General features: G+C 36.8%; 1 protein-coding gene across 7 annotated transcripts in view; it reads left to right on the top strand.

Moving 5' to 3' along the window:
* The window catches only part of UTRN (utrophin), a 351,387-nt gene that overhangs the window by 322,086 nt on the left and 5,485 nt on the right, over positions 1-23,816 (top strand). For all 7 annotated transcript variants that reach the window (XM_040060117.2, XM_040060120.2, XM_040060116.1 and 4 more), the window contains 8 exons: positions 2,172-2,308; positions 3,915-3,953; positions 4,201-4,266; positions 7,658-7,723; positions 15,222-15,380; positions 15,743-15,986; positions 22,103-22,211; positions 23,680-23,766. In XM_040060117.2, coding sequence (XP_039916051.1) covers positions 2,172-2,308; positions 3,915-3,953; positions 4,201-4,266; positions 7,658-7,723; positions 15,222-15,380; positions 15,743-15,986; positions 22,103-22,211; positions 23,680-23,766 — 907 coding nt within the window. The remainder of the gene's footprint in view (positions 1-2,171; positions 2,309-3,914; positions 3,954-4,200; positions 4,267-7,657; positions 7,724-15,221; positions 15,381-15,742; positions 15,987-22,102; positions 22,212-23,679; positions 23,767-23,816) is intronic.

Here is a 23,816-nt window from a genome sequence, read left to right as displayed (position 1 = left end):
CTACTTTTAATTTAGAAGATAAATTCTACACAACAGTGCCTGGCTATTCTTTTTTTAAAGGAAAATATTATAGTACATCTCCCTTGGCATGATTTTGGATTGAACTATATTTTGTGGTTATATGCCCAAAAGGAAAAAAAAAAAAAAGAAGATATTTTTCAGAGTTGAACCTTAATTGCATGTAAATCAAAATAGTTCTTTCAAATCTGTTCAAATTTCACTGGTTAGTATTTGAAGTGCTCAGTCATATTAGTCCTCTTTCTGAGAATCAGGTTGTCATACCAAATAAAGAATACACCAGAGGAAAAGTCTGGCAGCTCAGTAGACATTCATTTCTACAATTTGTAGGTATTAAAATTTTCATTCCTTGGCCTTGAGACAGAGTTCTATCTGTTGGAGTTACTATTGCATGAGAATAAGCATCCCTTTGCGTTGCCTCATGTTCCTTCTTTGGATGGTGCAGTGTTTGGAGAGATGCTTTTTGAGAATGATTTTGTGAAACTTCCCTGGATTCACTTTTGTTAAAATTCAGGGGTTCAGACACCCCTTGGTCACAAATTTGCTCTGTTTGTTGTCTATTTTTTAAAGCCACATATGAGAAACTCCTACCAATACCAGTTTGTTTTACTGTTTTTATGGCTTGTCTGATGTGCATTACAGAGTTTGTAACTGCATATATTATATATACATTAAAATATATAGATGAATATGGAAGTATTTTTATGTTTTGACAGCAGAGAATAGTTTGCCTGACCTGCCCCTAGGTCTTTTTGTAGTACATTGAGAAAGAGAGTACAAAACTGCAGTCTTCCTCTCTATTTTCCACATGGTTGTCAATCGGCTTTGGCATCCTTTGATGCTAACAGGCTTCTCCCAAAGCTGAGGGTACAGGAATGCAATTTGTAGTTTGTTACAGAGGCTGGACTGAAAGTCTGTGAAAGCTGTTGCAAATCTTCAAGTAATTCTGGAGGTGAATGGCCATGTTTTCCTTATTGTTGTTGCAAGAGAAAATGCTCAATAGTACCGGCTGGAAGGGGATACTCTGTTGCAATACTCAGCACAGTCTGAGCTCATACACTTTAAAGGCAGACTGTATACTATTGTTTCTTCCTGCAGATCTCTTTATTGCCATTTTTGCCTTGTTTTTTATGCCTCTATGTATCCCTGCTGTTGTAGCAGAAGTTAGCTGAATAGTATTACTAAAGTAGTGTTGCCATTATTGCCGTGATTATCACCAGTTGAAGTGATTTTTAAAAGTAGTTGAATAAATTTTAATTTTGTCCTCAGGATAGGGTGGTGGGTGGCAGGGAGCAGAGAGGGATGGAGCTAAGCACTTACCAGTTTTGGAAGAGGCTGCATCAGTCACTACCAGTAAAAAAGCTGCTGTGAGGGATGGAAGATGTTGATTGTAACTTGTAAATTGAGACTTCTGGAATCTTGTGGCTAATATATGCCCTAATCTTATTCTGTGGTAGTAAGGAGACCACTGAATCAGTCTGAGATTGTTACTTCAAGCACTAATTGTTCTTACCAGGCCTGCTTGTGCCTTTGAACAGTACCTGTAGACAAGCCACCACTTCATCTATGCATTTTTTGACTGAAATATTACAGGTAGTGGCAGAATCCTATAGGAAGATATTTGGTAGCTTGAGAAAATGCTTATGAAAATCTTGGCCATTGCAGCAGAGAAGAGTTTAACATATACCATCCCATCTTGTGCTAAAGTTTTCTACTGTAGGTCTAAAATGGAGGGCAGTGAGTATTTTGTCGTACTTTGGGAATATAGAGGACTGTATCTTAATCAGTTGATCAGCTGCCCTTTTAAATTTTTTCTCAAAAATTAAGTTCTTGTGGTTTTTAAGACTGGATATAAATGCTTAGCTTAAGACTTGAACCTGTGTCAATTTCCCCCTAATTTATAAAGTAATTGGTAAATGCATTTATTGCTGGGAATTTAAAACCTTGCTATTATTTTCCAGTGGAAGAGAATATTTAGGTGCATTAGCATTATTATCTCATGACACTAAAAAGTCCATTTCAGCATCATTGAAATTTTAAATTTCTTCCTTTTATTCTTTTCCAGGACAGTACCAGCGGTATTAATCAATAATATTGACACTAAGTCAGTAATGTTTAGCAACGTTGAATTTTATTTCTTTTTTATTTTTAAGACAACATCTGGGGAAGATGTACGGGACTTCACAAAGGTGCTGAAGAATAAATTCCGGTCGAAGAAGTATTTTGCAAAGCATCCCCGACTTGGCTACTTACCTGTGCAGACAGTATTGGAGGGTGACAACCTGGAGACGTAAGCTTGGTTTATAGAGCAGTTGCTCCTGGAGTCACTGGTCTATTCTATCAGAAACAAAAAACCTGAAACTCAAAAGATGGCCAACAACAGTTGCAGAGCCTTGTGCTATATTTTTGTTTCACATTATTTGCAGATCTTCTCTATTATTTTTGAAGTTACATATTTTATGCTTAGATTTTTATCAGCATTGTATTATAAAGCCATGGACTTTGTCATGTCCCTGGTAATGGACAAAGCAGGTAATTTTGGTGGGGGCTGAATGGCTGTTTTACAGAGTACTTTTGAGGAGTCTGGGTTTTTAGAACTGCACTGCTTATTTTATTATGTCAAAATTCCTGGAATTAGAAATGTCTGAGTTAATTAGGGTCCTACAGGCTTCAGAAATATCAGTGTCCTAATCAGAGAGAGCACTCTCAGTATTATTTATGGCGCTGACAGAAGTGCTCCACTTTATTTACTCACTTGGCAGTTGTCAGCAAAAGACACTCTTACAAGAGTAAAAATTAAGATATGTTGACAGGATGCTAGAATTAATTTCATGGCTTGACTGTCCCTCACATCCTGGAGTCTGTGGCACTGCTGCACTGTCTGAACATGGCATCACTTAGCAACAGCCCATGCGAGGCTTCAGCAAAGATGCTCTGCATTCATGCAGCAGCTTGGTGCCAATGCCCACGGACTGAAGGCTTTCATGACTGTAGGGCTGTGCCTTTCATCTGCAATAAATAAACAAAGTAAACAAGTAAACTCCTCATTAGCAGTTTAAAATGCAGGAGGAAGTAATCTGAAAACTGCTTGATTGGTAGCCTGGCTTCTAAGGAAGCAAAGCACATTCAAATGTTCAAAGATTCCCCACTAGGGCAGTCTTCAGCTGCCACCAGCACAGGAAAGCAAAGCTGCTTTAATGTGATGGAAGTTTACCGGTGCTGGCAGAAATTGGAATGATAAAATTCTGTCGGTCCAGTTATGTGGGAAATATACAGATACATTGTCAGCACAATGCTGAGAAAACTCTTGGTATTGGTTCTCCGCCCTGCAGGCGGGAATAATACAGTAATATATTCCTTTTAATAAAAAAAAATTAAAGAAAAAAAAAACTTTTATAGTTATTCAAGTGTGGAAATGTAATACAATATGTATTTACCTCATTATTTTTATGCTTAAGGAAAAGAAGTATTGATAACTCTGACTTATGCAGAGGGGGCTTACTGGTGGGGTTTTTGCACCCCACTTTTTTTTTTTTTTTTAATACATTTTATTAGTTAATTTAAAATGAAAGTTCCAGTGCTTGAGCAGAATTTACATGAATTGATTATGGTTTATGAACTGCAGTTCAATCAATAACACCAATTTGGATTTTTCTTTCAATTGATTTTTATGTAACAAAATTAAGTATGAAGATCAGTCTTCTGTCTCCCCATGACACGTGGCAGTATTTGTTGCTGTCTCTTTTCTACATAAATTGATACTGGTTCGGGGGGGTTGCTGTTTAAAATATTTTTATGTTTCTCCAGCTTTCTCTTGCTTACATGGTACTAAAGTTTTAGTTTCATAGTTTCATTCTTTCTCTCTCTCACTTTTTTTTTTTTTTTCTTCCTTACAGTCCTATCACTCTCATCAGTATGTGGCCAGAGCAATATGAGTGAGTATGCAGAACCCCTTTATCTGTAAAGCCTCTTTTGCCAGTTGTTTTGGTTTTAGCTCAGTTGCAGCTAATCTGATGTCCCTGAACTGTAGGGCATGGCTGACCCAAAGCAATAACAAGGAAAATTGTGCATGTATTTGTTTGTCATCAGTCTAACTTGATTTTAAACTAGTGTTGTCTATATCATGAATTGCTTTAGACACCACTGATTTTTTTGTTGTTGTTATTATTGTTTTCAAACTAGTCCTTCCCAGTCTCCACAGCTGTTTCATGATGACACACACTCCAGGATAGAACAGTATGCTACTAGGTAAGAGAGATATGATTTCTCACTAGTCCATTGCATTTTGTGTTTGATTCCTGCAGTTTTTAATACACACTACTGGTTGGATATTATTTATTAAAAAGATATCATTCTCTGTACTTAGAAGTAATTTTGAATGGTTTTAAATCTTTACCTTCTGATTACAGCCATATTAAATGTAAGATACGTGTTAAATCCATCATCTCTCATACAGAATGGAAGATGTTGCAAAATTGTATTTCTGAAATGTGTCATTATTGCTTTCTTTCTTCATCTGTAACCTTTGAAATAAACTGAATTTGTTCTATATATAGGTTTTCCCAGTGGGGTATTAGATCTAGGGTTTTGTTTTCTTCTGTGATAGGCTGGCACTCTGCATTACTGTTGGCTTTTATCAGAGTAGATTTATAATTATGGGTATTTTATGTTGTGGCTTTTGTGGGGTCACCCTAGTCATGTTGTGATAAAATGTCTGTTGTGCCAGGTCCATCTCAATGTTTCTCAGTGTTTTGTTAACTCACTCCTGTTCATTCAGGGCTGGTGATCACAGAATCATTAAGGTCAGAAAAGACTTCCAAAATCATTAAGCCCAGCCATTTACTCAGCATGGCTGTGTTCACCACTAAACCGTGTCCCCAAGCACCACCCACCCCCACATGCCTTTTGAGCACTTCCAGGGAAAGTAGTTCCAACTCTTTCTTGGGCAGACTATTCCAATACCAGACTACCTTTTTGTTAATATCTAACCTAAACCTCTCCTGGCACAACTCGAGGCCATTTCCTCTCACCTGGAGTTAAAGGTGTGATGATGGTGAAACATTAACCAGAGATACCCTCTCAGATATACGTACTGTGGGAGCTGACTGGGTTTTGCTTTGGGTGTTTTTATTGTTGTATCTGATCTCCACAACTGAAAAACGGTTTTAACTTTTTCATTTCTTTGAAAAAAAATTCAGAGTGCATGTTTAAAATAATAGCATTCTTATTTATGGGCACCTTAAAAATCTTCAGACCAGTTTTTTAAATGCCTAGGATATGCTGCACGTGATCTTTGCAGAAAGAGAAAATAGGTCAGGAAATAAAGCTGAAGGGCTACCTACAGTCAGCCTATTTTTTTTTGCCCTTTTTGTCCCCCAACAGCAAATATATTCATCCTTTATTAGTAGAATAGCACAATGACATGCAAAGTCATTACAGATCTTTTCAGTTATTTGAAACTTGTCATTCATATAAATCACCCAACATCTCTTTGAATCTATAACTTAGGCCATTTTATAATCAATTAAAACCCCTGAACCAGACAAATTTTTCACAAGAGATGGGAGAATTTTCTACCTATGTCCTTTTTTCAGCCTGTGGTGCCACAGTACTGTGGCTTTTTGTGCCCAGATGGAGCTCAAACTCTGGACTCTCACACTAAGGATCTGTGGTGATCCTAGGTGCAATAGCTGTTTTCCCTCTCTTCCCTCTCACCTATTACCAGTTCTGCTTGGGATGAGATTAGCTGAAGGTGGACTGTGCACTACGCAATTATAATTTAGGATATAAACCTAAATCTGTACCTGCAGTGTGCAAACATTGCTTAACAAAATAAAAAACTTACTATTAATTGTCCCATAGGTAATCTGTCTAAAACTACTCAGAATTGGTTTTCTTCCAGCAATAAAATCTAACAAAAGAAGACATGATTGTGTCTTTCATATAATTTTTATTGTGTCCTTTCTAGTTGGATCTGTTGTGCATATGTTGCATATAGAATAGTAAATATTTTTTATTGTTCCGGTCTTTTCAGATAAGCATCTTTAAAGAAATATTGTCAGGGCTTCCCTAATAAAACAGTGCCCAGCAAAAGCAGTATATTGGGGCTTAAAGCCTTCACTGTCACTGTTTGGAGAACATTAAAGTCTCATTTTTCTCTTTACAAAATCCCCTGCCAGGAATCAGGTACCATCTCCCTGTTGTGTTGTGCTGTATCACCTCTGAGTTGCTTCTAATTTTCTTCCTCAGCTTGCAGTTTTTATCCTTCCTTGAAGGCTCTTGGCAACTCTAGGGTCCCTTCCCTGTCTCAGTCCTCCCTGATGAGGGCCATCTGCTGGTTCTATGTACTATCCCAAGCAAATTCTCATTGATGGAGTTCCTAAATGTGATGATAATGATGTAATCTGCATTTGTGAGTTGGAATATCTATTATTCACTAAGGCATTTAGGGCAAGACCTTCTCTCTTAAAAGTAAGGGGGGGTTGTACTACTTCCCTATGTGACAAAGGGACTATGAAGATTAATTTCTAAAATTGTTTAATCAAAATATTTAAAGGTGCTGAGCTTAGCAGCTTTATAAAGGTGACTTGTAACCATGTTGCTCACTGTGAAACAGATTTGTTTGAGATGCCCTAGAGCAGAGATGATCTGATTTGTCCTGAGTCATTTCAGAGATTCTCTTCCCTTCAGGGGAGATGTTGGAGCACAGTGTCCCACCCCAGCCATGGTGGAATAGACAATCAAGACAATATCCAATGTGTGCCTTCATTTATTCTTCTTCTTTGACCTTCAGGAATAGTAACAAATGTACAGGAGGTTAAACTTGCTCCATTCTAAAAAAGTCACCTGTTCCCTGTTCTTCAGGGCCTTGCACACTTCAAAAGGAAGCTTGAAGGTGGCTATAGTAATGCATAATGCACTTGCAAAAATATATGTGAAATTAAGATATCTTTATAGTAAAGGAAGTAGCCACATTTGGTGCAGTTGAATATATGTGTAGAGCATTAAGTGTTCCTGAATGTTTATGTACATTCCTTATGTACATAAGGTACATCTTTCCTGGAAACCTGAATAGATAGAAAATTTCTGCTTTGGTTTTAAAGAACTGCACGACCTTGTATTGCGGTCTAATAATCTGGTCTTTTTAGATTAATTGCTTCCGAAATGAGGAACTGTAGGCAATGATTCCCTATAATTATACTTTTTGTGCTGTTTTACAGGACTTGTCTGTCCACAGTGTGGTATTATTTGCCAAGCATAATTTCAGATACTGCATGTGCTATATTTAAAAAGGATTCAGCCTCTTTTGTTGGTCTTGCTTCAGAAAATTCAAAAAGAAAACCATCTGTGAAAACATCTCTTTAACTAATTTTGCCATGAGAGTTGTGGTGATGCTAATGATAATTATACCAGAGTTAGAAAATACAATTTTGTTGTTGTTTGGCAAGTAGAATTAATTAATCATAGCACAAGTTTCTGGTTGAAGTCCTCTGGATTATAGGTTTTCATCACAAAATCTAGGAGCTTATTCCTAACCATGTATACAAAGAGCTGTTTTGAAGTAGAATTGATTTTCACACCGCCTCTGTTTAGATTGTGCAGTGTTGTCTGAAAGTCGTGGTCTCTCCCTGCCTTTCAGGCTCGCGCAGATGGAAAGGACCAATGGCTCCTTCCTCATGGACGGCAGCTCCACCACAGGAAGCGTGTAAGTAACTCAGACTCATTACGCCGTCAGGAACTTAGGTTATAGATTCATGGTATAATCTTCAGCAGTTCTAGAACAAGATTTAGTCCCAGTGGGAGCAGCTACTAAGTATGAGCCCAAGGATGCTTCCATAAGTTTAATTATTCCAAGCGTCAGTTGCGGGAATTGGTGATGTTCACTTGATGATGTGTAGGAACTCTACGATGTTTGTCAGACATTCTGCTTCAAAATGAGGATATTTCATGAGACTAGTAAAAGGCCACAGCCCTGTTCGTTCTACTTTGTATTCCTTTTCTGCTTTTATCATAGCATAAAAGAAAATACATCCTTTTTTTAGGCTTTTGCTAGAACCTAGACAACTTTCATCTTAAAATAAAAAATCATCTGTACTTTGAAGATTCTTTAGAGCCAGAACAGTGTTGCTACTTCTTGTTTATATTTCAGTTTTCCGGCTGCTGATCCATCTGTTTGTACCTGGAATTGTCTTATGTAATAAACACAGTCATACATTAACTTTACCAATTTTCTTCTTTTTTTTTTTTTTTTTTTTTTAATTATATGTTCCTTTTATTGTAAAAAATCTTAATTAAAATGCATTGGTTCTATGCTTGGAAAACATAGAACTTCTTGAATTGCTGATGAGCTAAATACTTTTTTTTAATGTAGAAACAAATGTTTTAACCTCACTTTATCATCAGTTCAGTTAATTAAATCATCATTGTAGGACTCTGAGTCTTCTAACTTATTTACAAATACCATTAGCTTTTTTAAAGAGGAAAACTGAAATTATTCTTGTTCAGCTTTAGTTAAAAAATGTTGTTGGTCTCAGTAATACATTTGTTTACTGTTTTAAAATCTAATAGTGAAATTATTCTATCCATGAGTGTACTACCAGCTTCAGATTTAAACTACTTTGCTTGAAATAAGCACGTGTGACCCCCTTTAAATGTTGCCTCTTTCCTGATTAATTAACTCCATTTACATACCAAATAAAATCTTTTTTCATGCGAACAATTTTAATGTGTTTCTGTCATTGGCACACTCACTGGTGAGAGAAATGCAGCCAGAATATTCCCTTTTGATTTACCTTCCACAAAAAAGAGCAAACATACTGTCATTTGGCAGGAAAGCTGGAAACTTGAAGGCAGCGAAATGCTCGTACGCTTGAGTTGTGTATTTTGAAATTAATGAGCCTAATCATATACAATGACAAAATAACCATCCATCCCAATGGTTAAAGGGGGGGAGGGGGGTATGCTCAATTTTTAATGGCAAATCAGCTGTTGATTTTAAAGCAATTCCCTGCATTCTTTTTCCTTAGAAAAATAATTATGCACAATTGTGTACCAACGTGTGACAGGTACCTCTGAATTTGAGTCTCAGTCAGGGGACTGTTACACAAACAAAATATGGGTAGGAAAGTAACCTTGTACACAAGGGCACCTTCTGTTTCATTTGCAGATTACAATGCATGCTCTCATTAAGACATAAGTACTGAAGTACTCAAAATTCTGAAGGCCTGTGGTTTAAAGTTTAAGCTATTTTATCATAGAATCATTTAGGTTGGAAAAGACTTGTAAGATCATTAATCCAGCTGTCCAAGTCCACCACTAAACCATGTTCCCAAGTGCCACATCTACTTCCCTTAAATACCTGCAGTGGTGGTGACTCAACCACTGCCCTGGGCTACTGTTCCAATGCTTGACAGCCTTTTTTGACGAAAAGGTTTTTCCAGGGAACTAGAGAGCTGTGAAGTTTGTATTCCAGTTGAGATCAGAAGTTGCTGAAACATTAGGAAGTTAGGATTATAGTTCAAATTTCTTCTTATTTTTAAAATGCCATTTAACATAGAAATGGGGATGGTGTAACCATTCTCATATGGGTAGGCTTCAGAGAAGCAATTTGAAATGTGAATACACGTTTTTTTTCAGTTCAGATGTAAACCCCTGAGCCAAACTTTTTTTTTTTTTACAGTATTATTTCAAACTTTCAGGAAACAATTACTAGTTTGGAAATCAAATTCTGTGCTTTTCATAATTGGATTTCTGTTTCATGATCTTTTTAATTGGTCCTGAAGAGTCATTCAGTTTACTGTGAGTATAGAACAGAGACGCTGTTGCACTTGATTTTGAAAGTTACTTCTTTGGTCTTGTCGGGTTCACAAGCTCAGCAACAGTACTTTCAACACTCTTCATGCTTCAGAGATTATATGTAAGAAGTCACCTACATTTGAATAAGAAAACTTCTGCTCTTAGTTAAACATAATGAGTTTATTCTCAGAAATATTTTGCAATACGCCATTTGATTAAGAAAGCACTCATCAAAGATAATTCTTGGGTTTTAACTAACTTGTTTTCTTGAATGTCATTGTGACTTCTATCTCTCTGACTAAGCTTTGCTAACCCTCCCCTTTTCAAAAGATATGAGAATTTCATTAAAAAATGCATTTTCTTTAATTAAAAAAATAGTAGTAGATAGCAAAAGAAAAGGCATGGTCTCTACTGTGGTATGTCCAGCTTTTTTAGAAACATTCTAATGCTCTCATGCATGAATTTTCTGGTACAAATACATCGAATAGAAATATTTTCCCTTCATATGATCTTCTCTTTGCATTAGACAGTTCTAAATGTTTAGGCTAGAATTTTGTGATGGATTTTATTTGGCTTTAATTCATACAAAAGCATCTCTATCTTTAAAGCAGAATTACCTATTCAGAAATGAGCATAAGGAAAAAATTAAGTCTTTACAACAAAGAATGATAAATAGTGTTCCTGACAGAAAGCTATGCCTCACAATTTGAGAAATCATTGTGTAGTAGAATGAAAATAAAAATTGTTAGAGAAACAGGACAAGAGTGTAATTTTCCTATTCCTGTAATGTATGAGCAATTCTATCTAGGCCATACTGAAGTGAATTGCACTGGGCATAGTATAAATACTTTCAGAATAAATGCAGATGCTTAATAGCTGTTTTCTGGTTAGTGCCTTTACTACCAGTTATCTTCACATCTGCTGCATTGTTGATGCTATTTCACACTTATCCTAAGGCAGAGTTGGAACGTATCTGAAAATTTATTTGTATGGAGAACTCTGCACTCAGGTTCGAAGGTAGGAACAGGTTCAGAAGTGAAGGCCATTGTGACTTTCACCTGGCAGTGCTACTTAATGTGATGTAAGTCAAACTGGAGCCCCAGTATATAGTAACTGAATACTGTGATAAATGATAAAAGTGGTTAAAAGGTATCTTGTCACAATAGGAAATTTGTCTCACGTGATAGTAAAATTAGAAGAACAACAAAAGACTAAGCATTTTTGAGTACCTTTTTCATCCTTATTCTAGCATGTTTCATAGCATCAGTCAAGGTACGCTTTGTTTGGACTAGAACGCACAGTGCTTGAGAGCTACAGCAAAAATGAAAATTGTCAATGAAGTAAGTTCATAAATAGCCACATCTCCCTATCTTAAATCAAATATAGGAATCAGTTTTCTTAATCAGATATGCAATAAAATAATTCACTGATGGAAAGCGATGGTCAGGAAATCTGAATTTTTCTTTCTACAGCATAGTCCAATAAAAAGGAAGTTATAAGTAGCTTTATTTGCCTTTTGCTTCCTCTATGCACAATGGGTGTTTTGGAATAAACATCTTGAAAATATACATCCATAAGGAGAATAGTATACTTCAAAGGCTGTTTTCCCCAGGCTTCTTTGTTGGGGTGTTCTTTTCCTCTGAGATGTACTTCTTTCAAGTCTGACCTTCTGGGATGTCTTGTTTGCTGCTTTTTACTATGGTGAAATGCAGAATAGGAACTACAGCCTCTGCCATCGAAGGGCTTGGTGTACTTCTGGTTGTTTCTCAAAGCACACAGGGTATTCAATAAAATAACCACCAAGAAAGAGTGAGCAATTAAATTTTATGTGATGCTTTTATTTTGATTGCTGATTGCCATCTCCTACCACTTCTACAGAACAATGTCCCAGATTCTGAAAATTAAAGTATTTGCCTGGCATAGAACAATGACCTTATGTTGTAGGTCATTTGAAGCCCTGTCCTTGGACTTCTGCGCTAATAATGAATCTATCCTAATTACAATCATGAGGTTTGTTGGTGCAGCTTCAAGGCTGTGTTTTTTCAAACTAGTAATTTTGCAATGCAGAGCAAAGGTAGAACACATGGTAAAAGTACACTTTTGCTTCAGAAGACTTCCTTTATCAGGTGCCTGTGAAAAAAAGTGCTGTCGGTTGCAACAAGTGATGCCTAAAAAAAGAGCAATCAATATTTACAGTAGACTTTCTGAGGCTCTGAACTAGTGGGAGAGAAGGGAAATGAAGTTTTTGTAGTCTGAATAACTTTGAAACCAAAATATAACATTGCCTGTATTTAGCTGTGTTGGTCTCATCTGCTGAATGACAACACAGTCAAGAGTATGTGTAAGCATTTACTGTGTAAACTTTTTTTTAAGGCATTTATAGGTTTCATTAAAAAATGAGGTTACACCTACTGCAAAATCTTGAGAGAATCTCAGATTTAACAAATTCCAATAAATATAATAAATCCACATTTACGGAGCCCTGTTTTTAAAAAGATCCAGTTTAGGTGTCCTAAATTTTGTTTATGAACTATTTCAAAATATAGACGGCAGCTCTTTGATGCCTAAATAAAATAACCAAGACTAAACAAGATCAAGTGAACCTTTCCTGACATCATGAACACCCTTGCACAAAAGGCTGTATGTGTAGCCACACAGTATCACCTAAATCCACACGTAAACAGTGTTTTGAAGCCTGGAAAATAAAGCTGTGTTCTCTCACCTGCCTGCTTTAACTCTGTTTTTGTGCTTGCCCAAGGTGTGACATTGAATTGCCGGCACTCTTGGCTTGCTGGGGCCATTTCAGTCACTGGGTGCTCTGCACCTTTTGGAGGCCCTGCAGAGTTTGAAGCCCTCTGAGGGGTTACCTCACTTTGGCAAAAATGTTATTATAAGGGATAAGATATTTTTGTCAGGACAACTGATGGGTAGAGAAGTACAATGAGGTTTTAATTATTGACCTGATCCAAACTCCATTACCTGAATTCGCTTTTGCTTTAGTTTAAAGTAGATATGAAGTATTAATGAAAAACAACAGTGATTAGGAATTTCCTTGAGATCACTCGAGTAGTGAAGAAGATAAGGCAGTTAAATGCGTTTTATTTTTGTTTTGTAGATAAGGGGGGGGAAAGGAACTGTTCTGTTTCTTTTTCAGCTAGTGCTCTTGGATGTCGCTGTTGTTTTTAAGGACTTTAATGCCCATGCAACTCCAATTATATTTAACTCTCTCTATAGATATGTATTTAATGAATAATTAATTAAATTTATGCACTTGCAGGGAAGATCCATGTTGTCGTTTCTTCTCATGAATGTAGTACTGACAACAGCCAAGACGGCTAAGAAATAAGTGAATGTACATTATTTTCTTTAAATTTTCTACTAATTTTTAAAAGCAAAACTCAATAATTAAGACTTTTAACCAGAAGACAGAACTGTCACAGGCTGTATTTTTTGTTGGATTTTTTTCAGCAGGCATAGCGTTACTTGATGTACAATTTCTTTCATTGCACTAGTCTAAATTTTCATGTCTCGATGACAGATTGGAAAGTGGAAGGCCCATAGCTTTGGGTAGATAGTGAATAGTTATCCTTGGGAAGAAATAATTAGGTGGTGTTCTACCATGAGATTAGTCTTCAGTACAAATTTTGTCTTAAGTAGTGCCACAAAGAAGCAGATCATTTTGCTAAATGATAGAAGAACTTTTCCAAGAGAGACACACCAGGGGTCTGGATTTATTTAATCTTTGGCTATTTTGTCTTGCTTCTAATACTGATGTACTTAAATTGATATTGATATCCTGAGCTAACAAAAAAATCCTGGTTCAACAGGATAAAGTTAGGTTTTTCTTTACACAAACAGTATTTATGCAACTCCCATCTGCTCCTGTCACATGTGTTTTCTTCTTTTGTCCCAAGAGTTTGAACTTATTTCTGAGGAAACCCCTGATCCATAAGCCTGGCTTGTAAGACACCTAATATGTTTTACCTGTATGAGCATTTATTTATAGACTATTTCTCACCTCAGAAGTAACTGCTATTTCTTCCAGGGTATACTTTTCTGGGTTTACTATTATTCAAATGAGATGGTACCTTTGGAAATTCTGTGATGAAAGATGTTAAATTGATTGACAGAAAAATTTTAGAAGTCTCTTGGACATCTCCATTATGCTTTTATCTGGAAAATAAATACTTTGCATATGATGAACTTCTGATTTTTTGCATGTGCTTTCAAAGGCAGTCCTTGAGGATACTTTTCATTCTATAACCAGTGGATAGTAGAATTTGCAGCTGCTACTTTCCAACAACAGGAGGAAAAAAGTTAGCACAGAAGATATTTTTATTGTGAAAAAGTTTCTTTTCTAAATAATATCTGAAAATGCATGTATATACTGCCTATGTGTGTGTCACTGTTCTCTAAACATGCTTTAATTGCAGGGTTAAAGTAAACTGTAGGGTTAAAGTAAACTTTTTTAGGGTAAAGTTTGTACCAGAACTTCATGATATCATAAGGTATGCAGTGTCTGGTTGGTAGTTAATTAAATGACATAATTTAAGGGGGATTTTCTTCAGCATTTATTCTGCTGCAGGAGTTTCTCTCTTAAAAAATGAATAGTATATGTTTTTCTGTTGTTGATTCATCCTTCTTGAGTAACCAAGCAAGCAGACTGGTTTTAGGATGTGGTATCTTTCACTTTCTGTCCATCTGACTTTATTTATGGAGAAAAGCCAACAACTTGGAAAGTAAGGCACATCTATACAAAACCAAACTCACTTGGGTATTAAAGCATAATTGAAAGTGTCAGGACTTCTGTATCTCCTTACCAGAAGGTAATTTCATGTGAGTCAGGAGGAGGACAGTGTTATAATTTGTTTCTGTCTCTGAATCTCTAAGAAGGAAATCTATAACCAATGCAGAATTTCAAGGTATTGTGTGTGTATATCAAAATAGAGGGAGAAAAAATTGAACTTTTTTTCCTCTAACTTTTTTTCTCTAATTTTATGAGGTAAATTGAGCAATCCAAAATTATCTCTTGAAAATTTCCAAACTGTCACATATTGTTAAAAAATGGATCTAGAAGATGCTTGTTTATTTTATTTATTTTTAAGGCATTTCAAATCAGTCATCTTTGATTGCTGATTTTTGTTTTCACTCTTTCTTTTCAAACCACTTGCAGCATTTGTTCTTTATGCATAGATTTAACTAAACTGATCCTTTACTACGAATTAATCTTCTTTTCCTGTGCATTTTATGTTTATATGGTTTCCTTTCAGTATGTTTTTGAGGCTTAATTTTGTTTCACTTAGTCTTTTTCCATAAACAAACAAAATACCTCAGCTTGATAGAGTTGTTTGCTCACATAATGAATGTTTTCCTGCTCTGCCTTTATCTGTGTTGTTTTATTGTTTCAGAGAGGATGAGCATGCCCTTATCCAGCAGTATTGTCAGACGCTGGGAGGAGAGTCACCTGTGAGTCAGCCACAGAGTCCTGCTCAGATACTCAAGTCAGTGGAGAAGGAAGAGCGGGGAGAGTTGGAGCGTATCATTGCTGACCTTGAGGAAGAGCAAAGGTCTCGTATTCATCCTAATGGTGTCTGAATTGTCATCTTGTTGTTGTTTTAGCCACACTTGTACTATGTACTAGAAGTCATGGTTTTAGCAAAAAAACCCAAACAACCATCCACAATCAAGGCATATATTATGCATAGCCTGGCTCTGTTAGATAGAAGAGGGAGTGTCTGTGAAGAAATAAATTAGTTTCACTTTTACTTCACTGCCTTTTTTTCAATCCCCCATAAAACACAGGACATTGTCTTTGTTTGAGCCGTTTGTGTTGTTAGTTAGGAGATGCTAACATTGTTTGATCTAAGAACTCGTTTATTTCCATTTACTTGATTAAGTCATCACTGTCCTCCACTTTTCGATATCCCAGGAATCTGCAGATAGAATATGAGCAACTAAAGGAGCAACATCTTCGGAGAGGAATAAACCCTCTTGCGTCACCTCCTGACTCCATTGTGTCACCTCAGCATGCTTCTGAAGATGCCGAGCTCATTGCTGAAGCGAAACTCCTGAGGCAACATAAAGGTCGCCTGGAAGCAAGGATGCAAATACTGGAAGATCACAATAAACAATTGGAGTCTCAGCTTCACCGGCTACGGCAGCTACTTGAGCAGGTACTTGTACGCTTCGCCCCGTATTGTTTCTGCACAATGGATTTCTTGACATTTTACTGCAGATGTTTTCACCATGCACTCTTGGTCTGTTGCAATCAATCATTCCTAATGGGATATCTTTTCTTACCCTCTAGTATAATCCATGGTTAATGTCAAATTAGCAGAAAATGATGGCAAGTGCGGAGTGATCATAGGAACTTAGGAAACACTGCAAATAACACAAGCAAGAGCAATAAGTTTTCATTAATTAAAAAGCAAGAGAAGAAAATATATACCCTACTCCAGATAATGATGCCAGCCACATCCCGTGTTTGACTTCAGTTTTCCTAGACACTTTCCTTAAATAATATGTTTATTTGCTGTCAAGCCTCTCTTAGCATGCCAGAGACAGATGGCCAAAGATATGTCTGAAATACAAAGGAGCAATTAATTACATTAAAAATCCAATTCCTATTGAGTAACATATTTAGACAATAAGCTACAGCAAAGTGGTCTTTCACACAAGTGAATGCTGGAGGTAAGAGCCTTTTAGCAAGTACCAGTAGCTGGAGATTGTAGGGTTTCCTTGTTGGCAGAAGGAACGCCGATTGCTTTGGAAGTCAGCATGTGCACACCTGGCTTATGGAAATAACCGGAGCAACATATACCAGGTGTTGTTAGAGATGGTAGTTTGTACTGTATCATGTGGAGAAGCTTGAGTAATGAAGATAAATTTGTATGAACGTTTTCTTCTAACTAATCATTGCATTTGGTCAGAGTACAATAAGAGAAGTGTTCCCTGCCTTCCAGGAGTCAGCTGTAGTAGGGGGTTAAACTAAGCCAAGAAACAGACTACATAAACCAGGTATTAAAATGGCCCAAGTTCCTGCTGTAGATGATACTCTCATTACAGGGATTAAGGTATTTGCTGCTTGTTTCACTGGCTGACTTTGTAATTTTTTTCTAGGCAATTTTGGCTGAATAGGTTTTAGATGCATCTGTTCAATGACTTCCCAGCTCCTCTAGCAGAGTAATTTTTTCATTGCTACTGTTATTCTAGCATTTTAATCAGTATTTGACTAGCTGTAATATTTCAGAGGGAAGTTAGCAACTGGTGCACTGTTAATAATAACTTATAAAGTGAGGATCTTAGTATATGTGGCCAATACTTGATCTTTCAAAAAAGGGTGTGAAATCTGCAAAGAAATATGGCTGAATAGAAAATAGCAGTTCTGCCAAACCCATGGTCACTTGCAGCTTAGTGCTTAGAGCAGAAACTTGTTCACCCCTTAAAACCCTTTTTGTTTCCCCTAATGTAGCTGAGGATGAGCTCACAATTTTGTAATCTTTTTGGAATCCGTATACCATTCTTAGTAACACCTTTAGGGTATAGGTCTCTGTTGTGATAAAATGGGTAGGACAAGGGACAGTAATTCTTTCTAATAATTTCTGCCTTTGGAATTTTCTAGGCATTCTGCAGCTTTTGGGTTCAGATAGGGTAAAGTAGAATAGAGGTGACCTTTTTCAATATTTCTGACTGTTTATACCTCATTTACCGTACGCTGTTGCTCTTTTGCTTTGTGTCCGCATTGTCCTGTCTCTGTGGGAGTCATGCCGTGCTTCTGATTGTTCCAAGTATTATTTCCTAAGGTCTTTGTTTCTCCTCTGTCATTCAATAAAGTGGCTTGTACAGAGTCAAGTACACGAGAAGATCTGCATTATTTCTTTTATAACGTATCTGTGGCTTTTCAATATGCCTTTTTTTACATATCATTACTTAATTTACTGGATGTTTTACAAGCTATTTCCAGATTGTTGAAGCTACTCCCCTGATGGGAATTCAGAAATTATAATTTAAATTTTTAGTAACGTTCTTTGAAATTTATTTTGACATTGATAGAATTATGAAGCAGCACTGATTTCCATTACTGCCCCCTTTCTGAAAAAAATGACCACTCTTCAAGCATGTTTGTTGTTCTGTCAGCTTGGCCACTACCTTTTAGGACAGCCTTTATCTCCACTGCTTGGAGAAGGCCTTTATTGGAATCCTATTTATATTTATTTGTTTCTTTTCCTTTTACTGGCTGTCCCAGTTATTTTAGTGGATAAAAGGAATACCTTTTCTTATTAATAAGATGGATGATAAGATTTGCAAGAAAGATACTCATAAGTCCCAATCTCAAAATATATGACAACAGTATAATTACTGGTATTATAGGACACAACTGTCTTACAGCAATGTCTTTTTCATGGCTGGCATTTCATGCCATCTCTGTTTGTCTATTCTATTAACAGCAAGTCTCCCCATTCCTCTTCTCCACACTGACTGGTGTTATATACCACTGAGTACAAAATACTTGGACTTTTTTTTTCTCCAAAAGATTAGAATGGGTCTGTCTACACACAGATATTGGGGTAAAGAGTTAATGAAATTTAGAAACTTTCATATAGTAACTGCTTAATCTAGATGAGAGCATTCTAGGACATTTTTAAAAGAGCACCTTTAGCAGAAATACGCATGCATCCTCCCTGCACATTTGTCTACTTCAGGTCACAATTCTGAGGTTACCATACTATTTTTATTTTAGCAAGCCCAAAGGATCGGTAGCTGTCACAGAATGTTGTCATTTTTGTCTGCCTGATTGATTAGGGTGCCAAAGAGGAAGGTGAAACAGAACTGGCATGTGACAGCTTTGATACCAACACGGTAATCAGACAGAGGAAAAACAAAGAATCCATTCTCATTTTTCTTTCTTCAGCTTTTACAGATCCTGCATTTGCAAAGTCAAAGTGAAACCTGTTAGGAAGGGCATTTAAAGTCTGGATTTTTCTCTGTTTTCTCTGAGCTACTGAACAGAGGTTTCATATTGGATTTGATATTGAAGTTAATTGGATCTAAAACCATCTGTCAACAGCTGTATGATCAGACAGAAAGTAAATAGGGGCTGCAACTCCCTCTCCAGCTGAAAGCAGAGGAGCTTTATCAGAAGACCACAGGAGAGTTTGTTTCTTTTGTAGCTGGGAGAAAAATTCTGGAGTAAGAAGAAACGTTTGTAATTAATGTGGTGGTAAAATTGGCATTTTTGAGGTTTCTTGTGATTCAGATTGGGGACACTGAGGTTTAGTTTGGTTTTTACCAAAAGCAGCAGAAGTTGAGGTATGTCTTACCTATCCATTAAGCTGCAGAGCACTTTGGGCTCTTCTATGGGAAAGACACCAGCAGGAGGCATAGTGAAATAAGGCACTGTAGATTAAAACTGGTTGAAATAAATTTCTCCTTTGAAATGCTTTAAAGATTGCTGTAATACTGAAACAAAACCACAATTTCAGAGTTTTCTGGAGGGCTTATTTGTCCCTTCATATCTTTGCTTGGTTTTACCTAAAATGAAGTTTGAGAACTCCCTGAGACTGGAGATAGAAATCTCTCCCTCATCCCTACAGAGGCATGCTCAGTATCCCTGCTTTTATTTCTTTCAGGAAGCAGAAGCAGCAGCAGGTATATAATTACATTTAGAGCTATTTGCTTTTGGTTTCTGGCTTAAGGGTTGTCTGCTGAGTTGTTTTCCATAAGAATACATGAACTTCATGATGCCTGAAGTGGGATAGGATGGAAGTGCTCATATTTTGTAGGCATTATATAATTGGAGTTAAATAAAATGTGATTTTCTACTGTTATTTTTCTCAAGTTCTCTAACAACAGAATTGTTAAATCATGTAAATTCATGCTGATATATCTATATCCTCAATTGGTTTGCATTTAACATTTTCCAGTATCTGATTATTATATTAAGGCAATTATACCACTACCACAGACCTTCACTTCCTGCTCCAAACCCCACTCTTCAGCTGCTTAACAATATTGTCCTTAATTTGGAAGAAGAGTTTTGTTTGTTTAGGCTTTTCTTTTTATTGCAGTCACTGGAACTATGCAGCGTAACATTTATCAGTATATTTAAATGAAAATTAAGTAATCAGGGGTTGCCATCTGATTAGAAGATGGTGGTTTTGAGGGTTTTGACTTGTTTTTAAACCCAGCTGCAATATTTCATTCTGACTGCTGCAGCCATACATCAATGTAAGGTTTTCCAAGTATGTTTTGTTTTCTCTCAGTTTATCCACTGATACTTTTATCACTTACAATAGAACTACTAAGTAGTACCTTGACTAACTCATCACCTGAGTCTGCAGGCATTTAGTTTCTGTCTATCAACATTAACTGGTGACTTTGCAGTGCCTCACTATGCTTGACTGAGCCTACCTGTTGCTGTGCTGCAGTTTTGTATGTCCAGCACAGATCTTCTCATTCACCCTCATTCGTCTGTGCACAATTTATTCATAGCTGCTGCTTGAACAGGGCCAGAGGCAGAGATTTACTCCAGGTGCAAGTTTGCATTTTGGATGATTCACATTCTCTCTGTTCATCTGTTTGTGGGAATGGCAAACAGTGACTCTGCTGCTGGAGCTAGTTTTGTTGTTCTGTATTGAAGGGGCTCCTAACTTTTGGAGAATTTGCTTTTTCTCTTTACCATCACAGCTCTGACACCTCAAACAGTGGTTCCTGGCAATGCAGAATGGCCTGGGTTGAGTTATCCCAGGCTTCTCTGATTTAAAATCACCACATTAATTTTACTTAGACTCTTTAGCTGGATTGAAGCCTAGTACTGAGCAGCAAATTACATAACTACTTGATGGTAATTTACTGTTCATAGAAGTGTCTTGACAGTAAAATCCTTCTCTGGCTTGAAAACATTTCCATTTTTTTGTCTCCTATGCAGACTAATATTTCTTGGTTTATTCTTTTAGTCAAAGCTGGCCTTTATTATTGTCATGCTGAAAGCAATGAGATTTAGAGGAGTTTTACTGAAGATTGTTTTTGTTAAGTTGGAAGCTATCTCAAGAAATTGAGTATTTCAGTTGAGGCTGTGAAGTTGCAAAGGAGCAAACTTGTGCACAAATTAAGAGCCATTCTGTGTTCTAACCTGCATCAAGTCTCACAGCTGTTCTAGGTACTTGCTCAGTCTCCAGAGACCTTAAACCCAATGACCTTTTGATTAGTTCAGTGTCTGTTTTTAATAGATTTACTTAAATACTCTGCTCCTTGAGTTGTTCAGAAGTAACTTCATGATTTGAAATCAGAAAGATAAGTGATAGCAGCAACAGTTTCAGCTACATCTACCTCAGATGTAAATATTATTTCACTTATTTCTGTTTTTCTCAGAACAATCACTTCTGGACCTCAAATACTGTATTAGTAGTGTCTGTGTCAAAGGAATTTTTAAAAGAAGGAAGGAAGGAAAAGAAGGGGAAAATGCCTGAATAAGGTCCCTTCCAATATTCTGAGCTGCTATGGCTTTTTCTTATTTTCTGCCCATAGAAGTACACTTAACTGTAATCTCAAACACACATATATTTACAGCTAAATGTAATATCAATTTCAGCAATTCTTCAAGTGAATGTAAGAGTCCAGAAAAGCTTCTTTTCAAAGTATATAAGTAATTTCTCAGAATTTTCAGGACTTTATGTAGGACAAATTCCTGCAAATTTGATGTCTTCCACATGGTTGAGAAGCAGCAGCACCAGGAGTGATGGCTGGCTACCACTTTTTTAGATTTAATGAAGTTGTTTCGAATCTTCACTTGATTCTGGAGTTCTACAAATCTGTTCATGATAGAACCGTTTTTTCTAAGCACACTTAGTCATCCTTGTAAAGCTTTTTATGGGCCCCTAGCTGAATGTCCTGTTTGTCTGTATATATACCCATGCAAATAAATACAAACCAAATAATCCCATTGTGCAGTCTTTCTGCAGAACTGGACTGGGAACCTTGGCATACTGTGTGTGTTGTACATTACATTGTGTTTTTGCGATGCAACAGAACATTGTTTTTAACGAGTCCATCAGCTGGAGTCTTGTAATAGCTGTTCTTAAGTCTAAATTTTCTTTTAACAAGTTCTTGATTTGTTAGGGTTTTTTACCCCTCATCAGTTGTATAGACCTAAGCCGACTTTCAATAGTGTGGAGAACAAACCAGAAAGAGAACCTAAAAAGGAAAGGAACAAGATGGCTGCATGCAGGCCCACAATTAAATTCTGTTGATACAAGTAACATAAATTTGTGTCTTCTTGTCTTCAATGTAGCCTGATTCAGACTCCCGGGTCAATGGCACCTCCCCCTGTGCTTCACCCCAGCGCTCTGCCCTCGGCTTCCCACTGGAGCAGGACCCAAGCTCACAGTTCCATCAGACAGGTGAGTGCTCTGATCAGATAATGCGCTCATGGGGCCATAGGTGACTACTGGATAGTTTGTTGGCACGTTCTGGAAAGATTTGTAAATCAAAAGGAGCAGATCTTTACGATGCTTCTGCTCAGTGCAGCTGGAGGTGTTGCTTCCTCACACTTGGGAAGAGCTGTGGTGCCCTAAAAATCCATGTGACTCTGAATTACAGACTTTTGTCAATAGACTCCTTGGTTCCATCTATTCTGACCAGGTGAATTTACTGGGCAAATCCATCCTCACTGAAAGGGAAACCAGACTTCACTGGACTGAAGTGGCCAAGGGCCGTTAGTCCTGCCCTACACACATGGACCCGAGTAATCTGTCAGATACCGGACCAAATGTCCAAAGCAAGTAATCTACCCTTGCTATCTGCTTTAAAAATTCTTGTGTAACCTCTGCTTATCCTGGTTTTTGATGTTCCCACTCCTAAAAGGTTCACATCTTTAGGAATAATTCAATATTTATTGCTATAGGCTCTGCACATAAAGGGATTTCTCTCTTGAAAGAGAGAATTTTGTTTTAAATTCTCCAGTATCAGAACTCATTAATTTCACTGGGAGTTAGCAGAAATAGCTTACAGACCATTTCATGGTCAAAAGTAGGGGAAAAGGGAAAATATTTTTCTCAAATTATCTTAGTTACAAGTTTCTCCTGGTTTTGTTTTTAAGTTTTGTGTTATAGATTAAATATTATTTTGTTTCTGTAGAAAACAGGAAAAATATTCTCTTGCATACTGAACATTTTTCATTCAGCATTAATGTATGATTTTATTTTATCTGGAAAACATGGAACTTCTTTGAGTCTGATTTCATGCAGTGAAAAGATGCAGTATGAAAGATGCTGTCCAATAAAACTGCCAACAACACAGCCAGTTATGCTCCCTAACCATTCTCTTGGCTAATTTTAAGCATCATTTTTCAAAGAGATGGCAAAAGAAGGATTTTAGCGCCACTGTAATGGCTGGTACATATTGCATAAAGACTACGTAAAATATAAACGTGGGGATTTTTTCAGAGAAAGAATGGTGTATTCACTGTGAAAGTTAAATGACAAATATCTGCAAATGGAACAGAATTTTAATTGAGTAGGTACTGAGTTTAATTCCCTCATCTTGTAATTTTATTTATTTTAACTGTAAATTTTTATATATTGTTCCTTGCTGGCAACTTCTCGTTAAATCCTGAATGCAATGGTTAAATTTTAATAAAAGAGAAATTAGTTTGAATGCAAATCAAGAATGTAAGTTTCATGTCCTCTCCCAAGGCTGGCAATTACCAGTGATAGTTCCTGCACATTACAAAGGCTTCAGACACTGTTTTCCCTTGAAATATGAGAAAGTATTTAACTGGAAGGTTGTCTAAGAAAGCCTTTTAGAATGTTGTTGTCTTTTTTTTTCTCCTCTTGTTGCAAAATTCATTTTTTGTTGTCATATCTGCAGATGACTTGTTAGTTCCACCTCATGATACCAACACAGATCTCACAGATGTTATGGAGCAAATCAACAACACATTTCCAGCTTGCTGCTGTAAGTTTAACAAAATATGTCTCTGAGAATCATTTTCAATTTGAGGTGGT

This window comes from Hirundo rustica, chromosome 3, assembly GCF_015227805.2.
Source record: "Hirundo rustica isolate bHirRus1 chromosome 3, bHirRus1.pri.v3, whole genome shotgun sequence".
In the NCBI taxonomy this organism is placed as follows: domain Eukaryota; kingdom Metazoa; phylum Chordata; class Aves; order Passeriformes; family Hirundinidae; genus Hirundo; species Hirundo rustica.
Note: the sequence above shows the minus strand (reverse complement) of the source record. Positions and strands in the feature narration are given on the sequence as shown.